General features: G+C 43.5%; 1 protein-coding gene across 1 annotated transcript in view; it reads left to right on the plus strand.

Moving 5' to 3' along the window:
- Positions 1-14215, plus strand: part of CDH20 (cadherin 20) — a 119394-nt gene extending 105179 nt beyond the window's left edge. Inside the window, exons 9-12 of the mRNA XM_076330399.1 lie at positions 2372-2493; positions 4360-4477; positions 10911-11162; positions 12647-14215. Coding sequence (XP_076186514.1) covers positions 2372-2493; positions 4360-4477; positions 10911-11162; positions 12647-13146 — 992 coding nt within the window. The 3' untranslated portion in view covers positions 13147-14215. The remainder of the gene's footprint in view (positions 1-2371; positions 2494-4359; positions 4478-10910; positions 11163-12646) is intronic.
- The last annotated feature ends 440 nt before the right edge of the window (positions 14216-14655 follow it).

A 14655-nucleotide genomic window follows, 5' to 3' on the forward strand; every position in this document is an offset into this window, starting at 1 on the left:
CAGGGTGGTGGGAGAAGTAGAGGCTGGCAATTAAATGCAGAGTGCTGCTTTTTCAATTCATTAGTATTCCAGGAATTTATTTAAAACTCTTCCTGATGTGTTTCTGCAAGAGTTCTATCTCTTCAGAAGGGCTAGGCAGCTAAAGCAGTCACCGCAAAGGCTGCACAGCTGCCAGAGCTGCCAGTCCTACCTGGGAGGATTGAGTGATGCAGAGACTGGTAGGCAGCAATGATCCTACACTGCTAGGTCACTAGCCAAAATCTGCTCTGGTTCAGCAGCAAGTAAATGTCATCACCATCTGCTTGCTGCATGAATAATTTGGGCCAGAATGCTTTGGGATCTTCTAGTATGCTGAACTCGTTATGCTTTTGGGTTTTACAATGAGCTAAAACTCAGCTCAGGATCCATCCGTGCCAGGTATTTATTGAGGCTATGAGAACAAGGAGATGCTGATCATTTCATAGTGTCAGTATGAAAAATTTAGCTGAGTTTGAAATGCTAACAGATGTGAGCTTCCTAAAGGAACTTGGGATATATAAGCAAATAAAATGAAAGGTTCACCCAATCTTCACCTGAAATCTCTTTGGTCCACACAGCTTTTGCTCAGGATCTCAGTTCATCTGCTGAGGGGCAGCAGCTTTTCAGAAGCTTGCTGCCAATAGCTGAGTCATTCCTCATGTCAGAGAGAGCTCCCTGCACATCCAGGCTGTACCAGAGAGATGGGGCAGTTTGAGAGGAAAAAGGTTTCAAGAAGCTTGCCCAAAATGCGATCAGCCAACTTGAAGTTAGCAGAGGGAATATTTCACAAGAGTCGGGGTGACTCTGCCACTTACTTGCAGGCTGTTCCAGCACATGATGCCTTTCTGTCCCTTTTTTAGTAGTGAGAGGGGTTGGTGACTTGATAGGGTCTCACCCCCATCTATTTTGATGCTAGTTTTATTTTCAGCCACCAATGGCCATTGCAATTCCACGTAAATCCACATACACACACGAGTCTGTAAAAGCCGCCCCTGTAGCAGCACTCGAGGGTGAGAGCAATATGAAGGCATGTCTTCCCTTGACTCATCCTCCGTCAATCCTCTGTCAGTTTTGCTCTGTACATGTGCAGCAAAATGTTTTAATTTAGTGAATAGTTTCAAAAATGTCATAGTTGTGCACTCCTGAATAAAGCTCCTAGTTTTAAAAGTTAGATCAATATTACTAAGAGTGTAAATGCAGACATTCATCTGCCACAATGACAGATGTGTTATAGCAAGATATGTATGGACATGTGGGAAGCTAAAGGATTAAATTATAAATTAGGGACAAACAATATAGTTTAAGAGTATTATCTCAATGATACAATGTGACACGTTATGGATACAGTACATTGAACATTTAAGAAAATTCCAGACTGTAAGAAAATTGTCTGTTGTTTATACGAACATATCATTTCTTGCTATAAAGGAACATATATCTGGAATTAAATGCACGAAGTGGTATGGCTAAAAAGAAGATGAGAATACTAATTTTTATGAATTTTCTGGATCTTTGCACCTTTTCTGACTTCTTAATAATGATTTTTTTTTTTTTCTTTCTGCTTAGAGTTTCATTTTATCATTAAATAAGGGAAAAAAGATGGTTTGGGGCAGAAGAACACAGTAAGAAAAAAATTATTCTGTGGCCACTTAGTTTGGAAATTGTGAAGATATGTGAAATGATGTATGGATTTACTGGCAAAGAAAGCTAATGAACCAGTGGGACAGAAATATCACAAATGATGTCATGCAGAATGTAAAATTTTCATTGCAATTTTAAGCTTCAGTGAAAGCTTTTCTGTACAATTTCATGTGTTATTACATTTTAACCCCCCCTGTACAAAGTATCAAAGACTTGACACTATTTTTGAGTTCAAGGAACACAAATTCTGAGCAAAAATATATCTGAACTGCAGAATTACCACTTTCAACAAGCTCTAAATAACAAGCCTATCCTTAAAAGAGTCCCTTCCTAATTCGTGCCACCAGTACCACCAGAGGCTCAACAAACAGTATTGCCCCGTCAAAGGGCAATAAAAAAAATACAGGGCATTGACTAAAACTTTTGTTATAGAAATAGTCCCATTGGACTGAACCAGGTTGAAGTCTTTCATGGCATTTGTTTGAAAAAGGTGTGATTTGATGGGAAGCCAGGATAGACAGAAAGCAGCGTTTGCAACTTCACTCCAAGTCACATGACCCACAAGCGACCGCAGTTCCCGAAGGGAAAATGTCATTTAATGCGAGTCAGTAGCGAAAAAGCTGCTTTACCTCTTGGGCAGAGTGAGGAGCAGCCCCTTCCCCTTCCCCTTTCCATATATTGCCTTTCTTTACATTGTGCCTCCTCCTTCCAGACAACCCCTCGCAGGTGGGCAGCGTCTCCGTGACGGTGAAAGTCCTGGACGTGAATGACAACGCGCCAGAGTTTGCAAGGTTTTATGAAGCTTTTGTTTGTGAAAACACCAAAGCGGGGCAGGTGAGAAATGCTAGTAACACCAGGAGTTGGGGAGGGGATGCTGTCCTACAGGGAGATAGCGTGCCAGAAAGGGTGAGTGTTGGAAAGAGGGTTCAGCTAACCACACGTTTCTTCTGAACTCTCGTCAGCAGCTGTCTGTGCTGCTTTCCAAAGGCAAGCACTGGGACTGGCATCGTATATAGCACCTCTTTCTTCTCACGCAGTAGTTTCCAGGCTCACTGCACAATACACTTCATGGCTGAAATAAACCCTTCCCTTGGGCAGGTGCCAGCAGGCAAACACCCAGTTTGTCCTGTGGCAGCAACAAAGTGTTACGAGAGGTGCCACGGAGTCAGCCCGGCCCACGTGTGACAGACAAGGCTTACTGTTAAAAGACAGCTTGCCTTAAGCACCCCTGGCCCATGGGAGCTGGACATAACATACTACATCAGCTTCAAAGGGGTGCCAAACTGAATCTGTTCTGCTGTGAACTGGAGATGACGGAGAGTCATAGACAACACAGGACTTCCCGCTCTGCACACTGTAAACCAGCACCTCCAAGCAAGCAGTGAAGCGTCTTTGCTCCTCTCCCTTTCAAAACCCCATCAAAGCCCTTGAACAAGGTCTGTCTGTGTCACAGATGGACATGAGCTCTCCCTCGCTGGAGCTGGTGCAAGCGCTACTGCTGATCGCTTGTGGGGAGGTGACCTGGTGCTTCACCACCCAGGGTCCACGGTGGGGACTTGTGTCTCCTAATGCAAAGGTGACTAGCATAGTTTAAACACATAGATGCACCACTCATGATTTGTGAAGGAAAAATTATGCTAGTAATATCACTGTGTGTTCGCTGAAGCTTCTCCCAGCTTGCTGTGAAGCAGAATGAAATAGCCACTCACTGCTGGGACAACTGTCCTCACAACTACCACATACAGGATAATTTCACCTCACTAATTTACAGAGGCCCTTAATAATATAGGGAATAGAATTCATTGCCTAGCTTTTTTTCCTGGTTTTGAAGGGCAAGTGTCCTAAATAATAAGCTTTCCGAGAAATGCACGCTAATTTGGACTACTTCCTTCAGTGGAGAAAGCCAAATTCTGTTGCCACATTTTGAAAAGTTCTGAAATCATTTTTAAGGTGGTGAATAAGACTTTATGGGTCTGTCATTTGCCTTTGAATCCAAAAATAACTTTTGAATGCAAAAATCCAGGTGAAGATTTGTTCCTTGTCTCAAAAGATGTCAGAATGTTTATTCAGACAGAGCTATAGCTCACTGTGCTTCAAGCTGTTTGACCTACTTTACTAAGCCTCTATAGGTGAGGTGACAAATCTCTTTCTGGATTTAGCATTGTCTTAGTTTCTTTCCATGGTGTTATTTATTGCATACGCGGAGTGTCTGCATGGTTGCCTTTTCTCTCTTTCTTTTCCACTGACATCTTGGGAAGAATTTAATTGATTTAAAATTAAAAGAGTGATAAAATAATCAACCTGAAGTCTTTTTCTACCTGCAAAATGAAGCTGAAAATAAGTATGGGCTTTCTTACAAGCTTTCTAATGCACAGTGAATCTTCTGAACAACCTGGGCCCTCAAAAGAAAAAAGGAACGTGCAACAGAAGATAGGGATGCATGAGAGAAAAGTGTCTGTTATTTGAATCAAACTATCTCCTTCTTTGTTTAAAAGTAATTTGTACGATCATAGTAAAACAAACGAAGCCTGCAAGGTTTTGAGTCTCTTCTTGATTTACCTATTGTACCTCTGCAAGACATATTTATTCAAATGCTCCGGTTGCTTATATTTATATATATATAAATGTTACCTGTTTGTTTACTTATATTATATATATTTTGCTTCTCACCTGTTTCTGCTTTGTTCTCATATTCTGTAGCTGATCCAGACAGTGAGCGCCATCGACAGGGATGACCCACAGGAGGGTCAGCACTTCTACTACAGCCTGGCTCCGGAGGCAGCCAACAACCCCAACTTTACCCTAAGGGACAATCAAGGTAATCAGAGTGGACACAGACAGTTAGCTACTCTAATTTCTAATGCCTGAGTTGGACTTGAGAGGCTGTGACTTACAGTGTGTGATAAGACTGCCATTTCAAATAATACCAAGTGACACCTGCTCCTTAAAGGCAGTGATAAAATGACATATTACTTAATACACTTGAAGGTTATATGATATTTTCTTCTCTATAAATATTCTCTAGCAATAGGCCCCTTTTTCTTCTTTGAGGAAATGTGCCAGTGTTTTGTGCAAATTCAGGTCTTGTGGTCAGGCTGCAGGCATCTCGGATTACCGGAATGCAAATTGCATTCATTCAAAAGGAGATGCTTAAAGGTAGGATAGCAACTGGAACTAGGAGACAAATTTGAAGGGAATTACATTGCTCTTTTTTTGTACTCTTCATGTTTTCTCCCAGGCACAGAAAGGGAAGGTTCTTGTACTGTTCCAGTCTTTTCCCCCAAGCACTTTTTTTCTTCCTCTTTGCACATCCTTGTTTCCCTAGGAAAGGGAAGGAGGTTGGGAGGAGATGCAGAGCCTTAGGGGGGTAACTTGGCATACAGCTAAAAGTCCGCATAAGATGCACTAAGTAGAAACTGAAACACCAGTGGGAAGACTCATGGCAAAGCGCTGGCATTTGAGTATCCTAATCAGTGGCATTTGCTTCTTTTGGGGAAGCTTTGGTGGTTTTGGAGCCCGCAGGAAAGCCTGCCGCAGCAGGCCTTCGCATGACTGCTGCTGATGGAGGATCTCCATGGGCAGACAACGGTGCTGAGGTCAGGTCCACACCAGCCTTCATCAGGAAAGAGGGATGACCTTGAGTGGCCTGGCGCAGAGCTTTGAAAGTCAATATGAAGGGGCTGGATTTCAATAGGAGTTCAGTGTGTAAAGTACCACAAATCAGCAAGCGATTCCAGAATAAATGGGGAGAAAGACTGGCCGCCTGCAGCATCATTGGCCAGTCTCCGAGCAGAGTGCCTGCCCCTGCTCCCACATATGCCTACTTGTCACACTTACTTCCATAAGCCCCTATCTGTGCCTCTGCAGGCACATGAAAGAGCAACATAGAGGCTAATAAAGAAGCCCCTGCCTTCACTAACCAAACATGTCTTAAAACATGCTACTTGCAGAGTCTGGAGCCCTCCTCCACAGCCTGCTAATGCTTTTTCACCACAAAAGCAATTTTTTTCTGTAGTGTCCCTGAAGCCTCCACACACAATTTCTTGCATTTTTATCCCCTTCTCTCCCCCGTTGTCTCCCATTTTTTTAGTTTTGAATATATATTGCCAAAATAAGTGAACAAATAAAACACAACTCTTGCTAAAACATTTGGCAAACTAGGCTCATTTCATCCTCAAGGCATTGTTCTAAAAAAAGAAACTCACAAAATTCCCAGCATCAGATGCACTTTTTCTGTCTAAGGCCATACTTGCGATAATTTATAGTGACAGCAGTGACTGAATGGCTGTGCCTCCCGCTCTCTGTAAAACACCAGTTTTCCAGAGATATATATCACAAGAAGCTTAGGGTACTATTGGTTACAAATTTGAAATAAAAATGTTAAGTATCAAACCACTGACTATTTGAAATATACACATTAAGGAATAATTTACTGCCTCAGCAATTTGGAGTGCAGTAGTCATTTCAGTAACAATAATTTATATTTATATTTTCATCTAGGGACCACTAAGGACTATATAAATTATATGACAGTCACAGAGGGGGTAGCTATACTGTATGTCACAGAGTGGCAAGACAAGAAACAGAACCCACCTTGCTAGTCACAGCCTGTGCATGTAAACACGAGACAGCAACGCTTCCCAGGCTGTGGGAAGGTGCTATTGAAATTAGCAATTGTGCTGATTACTTGGTTGTCCAATATAGCGGTAAGAGAAACTGCAAGACACACAGCCTTCCTGGCAACAATTAAAACCTTTATTTATACTGAGCAACAGAAGATCACAGTTTGCATCCTGATGAGCTGTTTTACATATTTCTTTGGCCCTTGTCATTTTAGTCTCTGAGAACTTCTTCAGTCTATTCATTCTCCACATATCTCTGGCAGACAGAGAAATCCTATTGTTCTCCACTTTATAGACAGGGATCCGGGGCAAGAAGAAATTAAGCTACTTACATGCCTGGTTCCCTTTGAGTTCAGTAAAATCAATGGGAGATAGACATGTAAGTGTCTGCAAAGATCTGGGCCTAAATGACTTTGCAAGGCCGTATAGGATATACGTGATGAAGCAGGGAATTGAGCTGGGGTCTCCCATCTCTTCGGTTACTGATGTAGGGCATTGGCAAGCCATCTTCCCCCGCTTCTAAATCCAGGTGAGATGAACCTGGGAAAAAGCTGGCAAAAGAGCCTTGCTGTAAGAATGGGATGTTCAACGAAATAAACTTACTGCATTTCCAGATTAAACTCTGAGCTGATCTTCTGTTGACCCTTAACTGCTGCCCTCCATCTTTGGGTACCAGGAATTGATGAAGAGAGTAGCCATTTTAATGGGTGCAGGCATCAGTGTCATACCACCATCAGGCCTGTCATTAGAAGCCTCTGGCAGTCTTCCCCATTGCATTTAAATTTGTCCTAGGAAAATTTTTAGCTATTTCTTCCTTCCCTAAAACTGTGGTCTACCTCACACTTTGGCAGAGCGCAAAAGCAGTGAGCTGAAAATCCCCGAGAAAAAATGTGACCCCTTCCTCAAGCCGGTGGTGTCTGTAATGCCTGCTTCCTTGTGCTCTTTCTCCCACTCCTGGTGAAATATTTCTTTATATCATTCCTAGCTATTCATAATTATTACAATTAGTTTTTAAAAACTAACAGAAGTTCTGGGCTAATCATCCCCAGTTCTTGTACAGATGCACGCAGAAAGAGAACAAGCCTTTCTTGTGAGAAGAGCGGTGGTTAGCTCTGATCTCAGGGTTTGGACCTACACAGTGGTTAATTACCTTGACCACTCCAGGGAGGTACATCACTTCCAGTGGGGCAGAAAACTGCACGAAGGAGATGCTCCATGGCTTGCTCGCACAACCACATGAAGACACCACCCTGCATGCCCGCAGGAAGTACAGCTTTCACCTCCTGCTGATCACACAGGCGCGAGACCTGCCATGCTGCAATCTTCAGTATCTCTGCTCAGCACTGCAGCTAAGTGCTACCAGCCAGCCCTCTGAAAGCCAAAGACGCTGTGTTGGAAGCTGTGATGCAAAAGTATTGTGCATTTTTATCATGCTTGCTTTTTTTTTTTAATATAATGGGGCTTTCATGTCCTCACAAGCCCTCTTCTCTTGATGGCTGGGGCTTAGCAGGTATCAAATTTGGAAGAAAATTGTGTATTCCAGTTTCTGCCACGCTGCATCACATTCCAGCATGTCCTTCGCACTGCAGTAGCACGTCAAATTGCATTGGCTTTTGATGAGTCACAGAACAAGCTTTGGCACCAACATATTGCAGTTGCAGAGTAACAGGTAGAGCGATTCTTTAGGGATGATTTGGATGCCTGCCTAGCACAAAGCAAAGCAAAACAAAACAGAAGGGCCGAAATGTAATGCCAAGAGTCACCAAGAGAATTTTATCACAAAGAACATTTAAGACCTGGGTGACATGGTCAGCACATAACAGCAAAAATATATATATACATATATATCTTTCAATATTTGATTACAGAAACTTGGCTTCTGAAAAAAGAATTATGGTTAAAAACACCTGAGATCTTTCACTAGCTGATTTTGCACAGCTTCAGTCAGGTTCACTGCCTATGACTTCTTTTACAGGCAAAGTATGACCAGCTCAGAATAGTGAAGTCTTTTTCCCTCACAAAGAGCAATTTTACATAAAATGGAGGTTTGCTGTCACATGAATAGAATTTGTGACTTATATTGTAAGTCAGTTTCAAGAGAGTGAGTCTTTCACCCAGGAAAGAGAAATGCAAGCAAATTACTACACTGTTAAGATGACTCAGACATTTCCATTGACACAGCATAAACCCAGGCACTTTGCCATTTTCTGCTCTTTAGGCTGCTTTTTCTCATGCTAAAACAGGCCCAGTGATGAAAAGATGTGGTATTAATAGCTGGGGAGCGCATACTAGAGGGCACATAAACAGCCCAAGGGAGAGCAAGCACTTGTGTGTGCCCCAGGAGAGAGGAGGGGGAGGTTTGCAGGAGGCGAGGGCTCCTATCTGCAGCACACCCCTTGCCCAGGAGCCGTGGTAGCCGCAGGGGGCTGCTCTCTGCTGGGTTTTGGGACACATTCCTGAAAATCATCTATGTCTGTCCACACTCGCTGCACATATTCAGGCTGCATGGCATATCAAAGGGTGGTGAAATCAGTAAACGCTGACACATAATCAGTTTTAAGCAACTTTGGGGATTTCATCTTGTACCTGGTGGTTTTTCCTCAAAGCTCCAGCTCTTGGGATCACATGATTTAACAAGACACTACAGTTTCACTATATATTCATATATAGACACGCACGCACACTTCAGAATTTTACGCTTTCAGAATAAAAACTTGAAATGTCATTGACGTGCAAGAAATAAAAGACCCTAAGATTCCTTTTAAAAACGTGTCACAAATTCAAACTGACCTCATGAACTGTGAAGCCCGAAGTCTCAACGCTTACATGCGCCAGTATTGTCTGATGCCATAAGATTTGCAGCACAAAGTATGGAACTTGGAGCATAATTTAAGTCTAGTGGGCAAGTCTAGCTTGAGTTTTGATATATTCCATAGCTGGCTGTATATAACTCTCCTGATTTCACTCCTAAAAGCCACCAAATCATTTCTGATGTTCAGACTACAGCAGATAATACAGCTGATTTACCTGCATGCAACCTGAGTCTCTGCACTGAAGAAAATCACCCAAGATTTAAATTTTAGCAGTGAATTGACAGGGAATTAATAAGGAAATGGAACAATCCCTTGTTGATATTTTGGGTTTTTTCACAGTCTACTTGTGATCAGAAGGTTTCTTGCCATTTCCAGGAAGCAGCTCCATTGTGCCAATCCACCTGGGAACGGCTGATTGGCATCCTGCATTTCCAAGCGTGGCAAATGTACATTGGTAACAACCTGGAGATGCAGATGGCCAGACTCTGACCTCTTTTGAACCAAGGGAACAGGAAACAAAACTAAGTCGTAAAAGAAACTGCATGAAGCTCAGCTCCCAAAAATCCCACAGCATCACTGCACAGGGTGAGGGCTTGTAGGTCTGCCAAAGAGAAAAAGTACCCATGTTCCCCATTTATCTTAGCTGGCCCAAGATTTGCAGACATGTTTGTAAGAAGGGCTAATTTTCCTGCAGGTTCCTTTAGACTCCCTGGTGGCCCAGATCACATTGGAGACATTCAGTCTTGCACTTTCCAAAAGTCTCTGAGGCCAAAAATCTTGAAAGTCAGCACTGACAAAATCATCACTGATCTCCAAAGATTTTGCCTTGGCATTTCTGAGATGAGAATTGAGAGGAACGAATTCCTGAATCCAATTTCTTTCTGATTAGGAAACTTGGTGCACAGTCTGAGGAATTTGAGGGAGGGGGTAGACAAGAATTCAAAGGCCACTGGGAAATTCTGACATTTTAAAAAACATGCTGAATATGGAGGAAAAAGCCCCAAAGGTAGGAATTTCCCTTGAAATGACCAACAGCAACTGGCTGTTAGGTCACTCTCTTACTATTTTGTTTCAGCAGCAGCAGCATTTTGATTCATTTTGATTCAAGTTCTTATAAAAAACAGGCAGTCACACTAAATGAAGCAGAATGGTCAAATCAAAGTAGAATAATTCTGACAATGATGACATGAAGCATTCTGACTTTTTTCAATGGCAAAAGTGCCAATGAAATTGCATGTATTTCACTGAAAAATGTTTAGTTGCAAATTTTCAACTTGCTGCTGTTCTAGGACAGCAAGCTGGTTTTTTCCTTTGTCTCCTTGTTGCCTCAAGCAGATGGCCATGCCATGTATCAAAAAACATAAAGAGAACCTTAACATGTCCACAAAGGTTATACACTAGCATCTCCAAAATGGTGGCAGCGCTTAAGAGTGAGGTCTAGAAAAGCTGCTGAGCATGAACAAACAGAGACTACAAGTTGCCTTCAACTGTTTGTTTCTGTCTTGCCTTCTGAAAGCTCTTTTAGCTAAATCTGAAGGCTGTGAGTTTGCTCGGGGCACTTTATGTCATAAGGGGTAAAGGCAACTCATAAGGTGTGTATGCCTTGCAGGTTTGGAGCTATGACCTGAGAAGATACTGGAACAGGGGAGGCAGAGGCAAAATGCTGATTAATGACAAACTGATTAAAAAAACCAAAGAAAAAAAGAGAGAAAACAAATGGATGTGGGTCCAGGGCTGACTTTTTTAACCTTCCTTCTCTGCTGAATGTACTTGCTCTGCATATAAGCTCTTCTCTCCATTCATTTTCTACCCCTAGACAATACAGCGTGGATTTTGACAAGGCGCTCTGGCTTCAGACAACACGAGCAGAACACCTTTTACCTTCCCATCCTGATTAGCGACAACGGCCGCCCCGTGCTGAGCAGCACGGGTACGCTGACCGTGCACGTGTGCAGCTGCGATGATGATGGCATGGTGATGTCCTGCAATGCGGAGGCCTATGTCCTCCCTGTCAGCCTGAGCAGAGGGGCACTCATTGCAATCCTCGCCTGCGTCTTTGTCCTGCTAGGTAAACCCTTGGCTTCTTCTTGGGAGGGGACAAACTCTTCGGTTCTGGCCAGGGGTTTGCTGATCCACTGAAGGTGAAGGACATAAACACACACGCACACATCTATGTATTTGTATATATTATATGTAGACACACATACTTAAAGGGCCAAATCAAGGACCAGATAGTGTAGTCAGCTGCATATGGCTTCAGACCCTGGGGTGTAGGAATGGGGGAAAAATATGGCCTGCAAATATTTCTGCCAGATCCCCAAAGTCCTAGGGTGTCTGGTAAGGCCCTGCTTTCCTGGAAGGAGTATGCCAGGAGGAAGTACTGAGAGCTGTGGCTGGGGACAAGTTACTTTCTCATCCTCAGCAGTTTTTGATCATACACTCTCACAGGAAACAGGAGTGGTGAGTTCAGTTCTACCTCTTGTCTTTTGGCAGGAGATATCCCCACCTCCATCCTTTTTCCTCGAGACACTGCATTTAAATGGTGCCTTGCTGCTATAAAGGGGCTGAGCATCTTGCATGCGTTCTGTCTCCACAAATAAATTCCATCCTTTCCTCGCCCAGGCCTTCTATGTCCCGTGTTAGCTGTTGGTATTAAAAGAACTTCAGTTCCCTCATTCACTCTCTTGAGTCATAAGATTTTAGTTCAAAACACACATTCCCTGAAATTTCAGAGGACCTAGTTTGAGGAGTGGAGTAGAACACAGGAAAAAATCTTTAAAAGTGCCTCAATTCTGGCCCTGCAAAGGAGCCTAGATACCTCAGTCCAAAATTGCAACATTCAAAACCTTTGCTGAATTCTAGCCCTGGAAATACAGTCACCAGGTGACAGCACATTTTCAATAGTAAAGGCCTCTGGTGCCTGTATGACCATTTCTCCCCATGCTAAGAAGCATCTGCATCTCATTAGCGCAGAGCAACTGACAGGAGTTCTACCCAGCCCAAGGCAGCGCCTTGCAGATAAACACAAAAATGCTTTGGAGCAGACTAAGGGGCTAGCTCTGCATTTTGCCATGTAGGCAGACATATCACCACGGTGCCTCGGCACCATCCATCTATGTCACGTGCAGCACCCAGCCCAAGAGGCATCCCCAAAGCAGTCTGCAAAACCCAGCTACACAGCAGGAGAAAATTATCTCCATGGAGCTGTGTGCCACTGCAGATAAACCGTTATTGATATCTGATCTGGCTAGCTTAAAAGTAGCTCAAGTGTCGCTACAGTGCATTGGCAAGCACCGCTGCATAGACATGTCCTAAGTGTCACCAAGAGTTAAGAATTAAGGTGAGAAAAGGGACAGATTAGCAGGACCTCAAGCTACTAATTTTGACTGGGGGAGGGGATTTCTGCACCCTTCCACCCGCAAACACCACAGCTCTTTAAATCCAAGGGGCTGGCTGTGCTCACCAAGGGGAAAACAGGGCAGCAGAGAGTCTGAAGCCCTTGCAAGATCTGGCTCCTTGCTGACAGCCCCATGTCTCGGTTGCCTTCCGCAGTGCTGGTGCTCCTCATCCTCTCCATGCGGCGCCAGCGGAAGCAGCCGTACATCATTGACGAGGAGGAGAACATCCATGAGAACATCGTCAGGTACGACGACGAGGGCGGCGGGGAGGAGGACACGGAGGCCTTCGATATTGCCGCCATGTGGAACCCGCGGGAGGCCCAGCTGGTTGTGAAAAACCGGCAGGACATGCTCCCTGAAATAGAGAGCCTCTCCCGATACGTGCCTCAGGCATGCGTCATGGACAACAACGTCCACAACTACGTGCTCGCCAAGCTGTACGAAGCTGACATGGACCTGTGGGCACCTCCCTTTGACTCCCTCCAGACGTACATGTTTGAAGGGAACGGCTCGGTGGCGGAGTCACTCAGCTCCCTACAGTCGGTGACGACAGACTCAGACCAGAGCTATGACTACCTGACGGACTGGGGGCCACGCTTCAAAAAGCTGGCCGAGATGTACGGTGCCACGGACAGCAGCGGGGCTCTGTGGTAACGGACGAGGAATGGCAGAGGGGTTTCCATGCGAAACAGTGTCCGGTTAGGTCCATTCTCATCAGATGCTTCCATGGACATGGGTGAGGCCTCCTAAAAAATAGCAATACGGTGCTTGGATGAGAATGGGAAGAAGGGTGCGAATGAAGGTCTCTCTAGATCAGCTTTACTCAGTTAAATTAAGTCACATTTTTGAAACAGTGAGAAGCAGAAGGAAGGAAGTTTTTTCCTGTTTTTTACAGCAAAATTGGAAAGCTCCACGACTGGAATATAATGACATTACTCGCTTTCTCTCTCTCCCTTGTACACGGCAGCTTACTGAGCTCTATACGTCTGGGTTCAAAGATCTGTAAACTCCAAATGTAATCTCTGACTCACTGAGAAATTGCCAGCATAGAAAAGTGGTTTCCCACTGGTTATTTTTCCCCCCATTAAAAAGGAAAAAAAAATTGCTTGCTAACCAGAGGAAAAAAAAATCCCACAAAGCAGAAAATTGAAACTGGAATCTCAGAGGGCTCTTTGTAAACTAAACCTCCTCTCTGTTGCTAACAGAGTCCCTTTTTTAATCCTTTAGAAACAAGGTTGAGGGTTTTTTTCCACCTGGCCGAGCGGGCTGGGGAAGAGGCTTTGAATTTCTGCTCTAGTTTAATGGCTGATCTATGAGCGTTAACACTAATCCATCTCCTATCAAGTTTGTGTAAATTTATTCTCGGCTCTTTAAAACCATGACTCCGCTAACTGCTCAGAACAAAACCAGAAAATCTGCCTCTTTTGCACTGTAGATGTCTCTTCCATGTGCCAAATGTGAAGATTAGATTCTACCAATGAAAGCCAAATAAATTTAAAAAAAAGAAAAAGCTATATTTGGTAACTACATGGGTTAGATGGGCTTTCCTAATCTGTGTGAGGTCAATCCAAGGGATGTTTACATACTGTAGATAACCTACTTGAACAAATGCAGTATTATAGACCAAGAAATGGATGTAAGAAAATTACATGTATAAGTTTTGTATATTTGTTAATTTTGGTAATAAATATGATGTACTGCATACAGTACAGTACCTTAGCACCTCTTTTAATAAAAGTTAAACAGAAGGGAAAGTCTGATGGCAATTTATTTACTACTTTGCACACAGCAGTTAGTGCTTATCTGTGGCTTTGCATGCCTTGAGCATCAAGAAAAAATGGTTCATCAGCATCGTGTCAAGGAGACAAGCCTTCAGTTTGCAGGTTTGAGCAGATTGTCTGCTTCTTTTATCAGTGTTCACTTGGACATTGTCCTTAGAAGTGCATCAGCCCACGTGCAGCCCACCAGACTAGTTACTTTTCTATTCCAACCATGCTGAAGTCAAAAGAAAGTCTTGGCTGATTTTTTTTGAAACGTTATGCCTGGGGCATTGAGAAGCTTGGAAACCAGTTACACAGCCCCGACAGAATCTCATGCCTTCAGAGACATGACAGACTGTAACACGCAATAACCATTTATGGTCATTCTTACTCTGCAATTGAA

The sequence above is a fragment of the Aptenodytes patagonicus genome, chromosome 2 (genome assembly GCF_965638725.1).
Source record: "Aptenodytes patagonicus chromosome 2, bAptPat1.pri.cur, whole genome shotgun sequence".
In the NCBI taxonomy this organism is placed as follows: domain Eukaryota; kingdom Metazoa; phylum Chordata; class Aves; order Sphenisciformes; family Spheniscidae; genus Aptenodytes; species Aptenodytes patagonicus.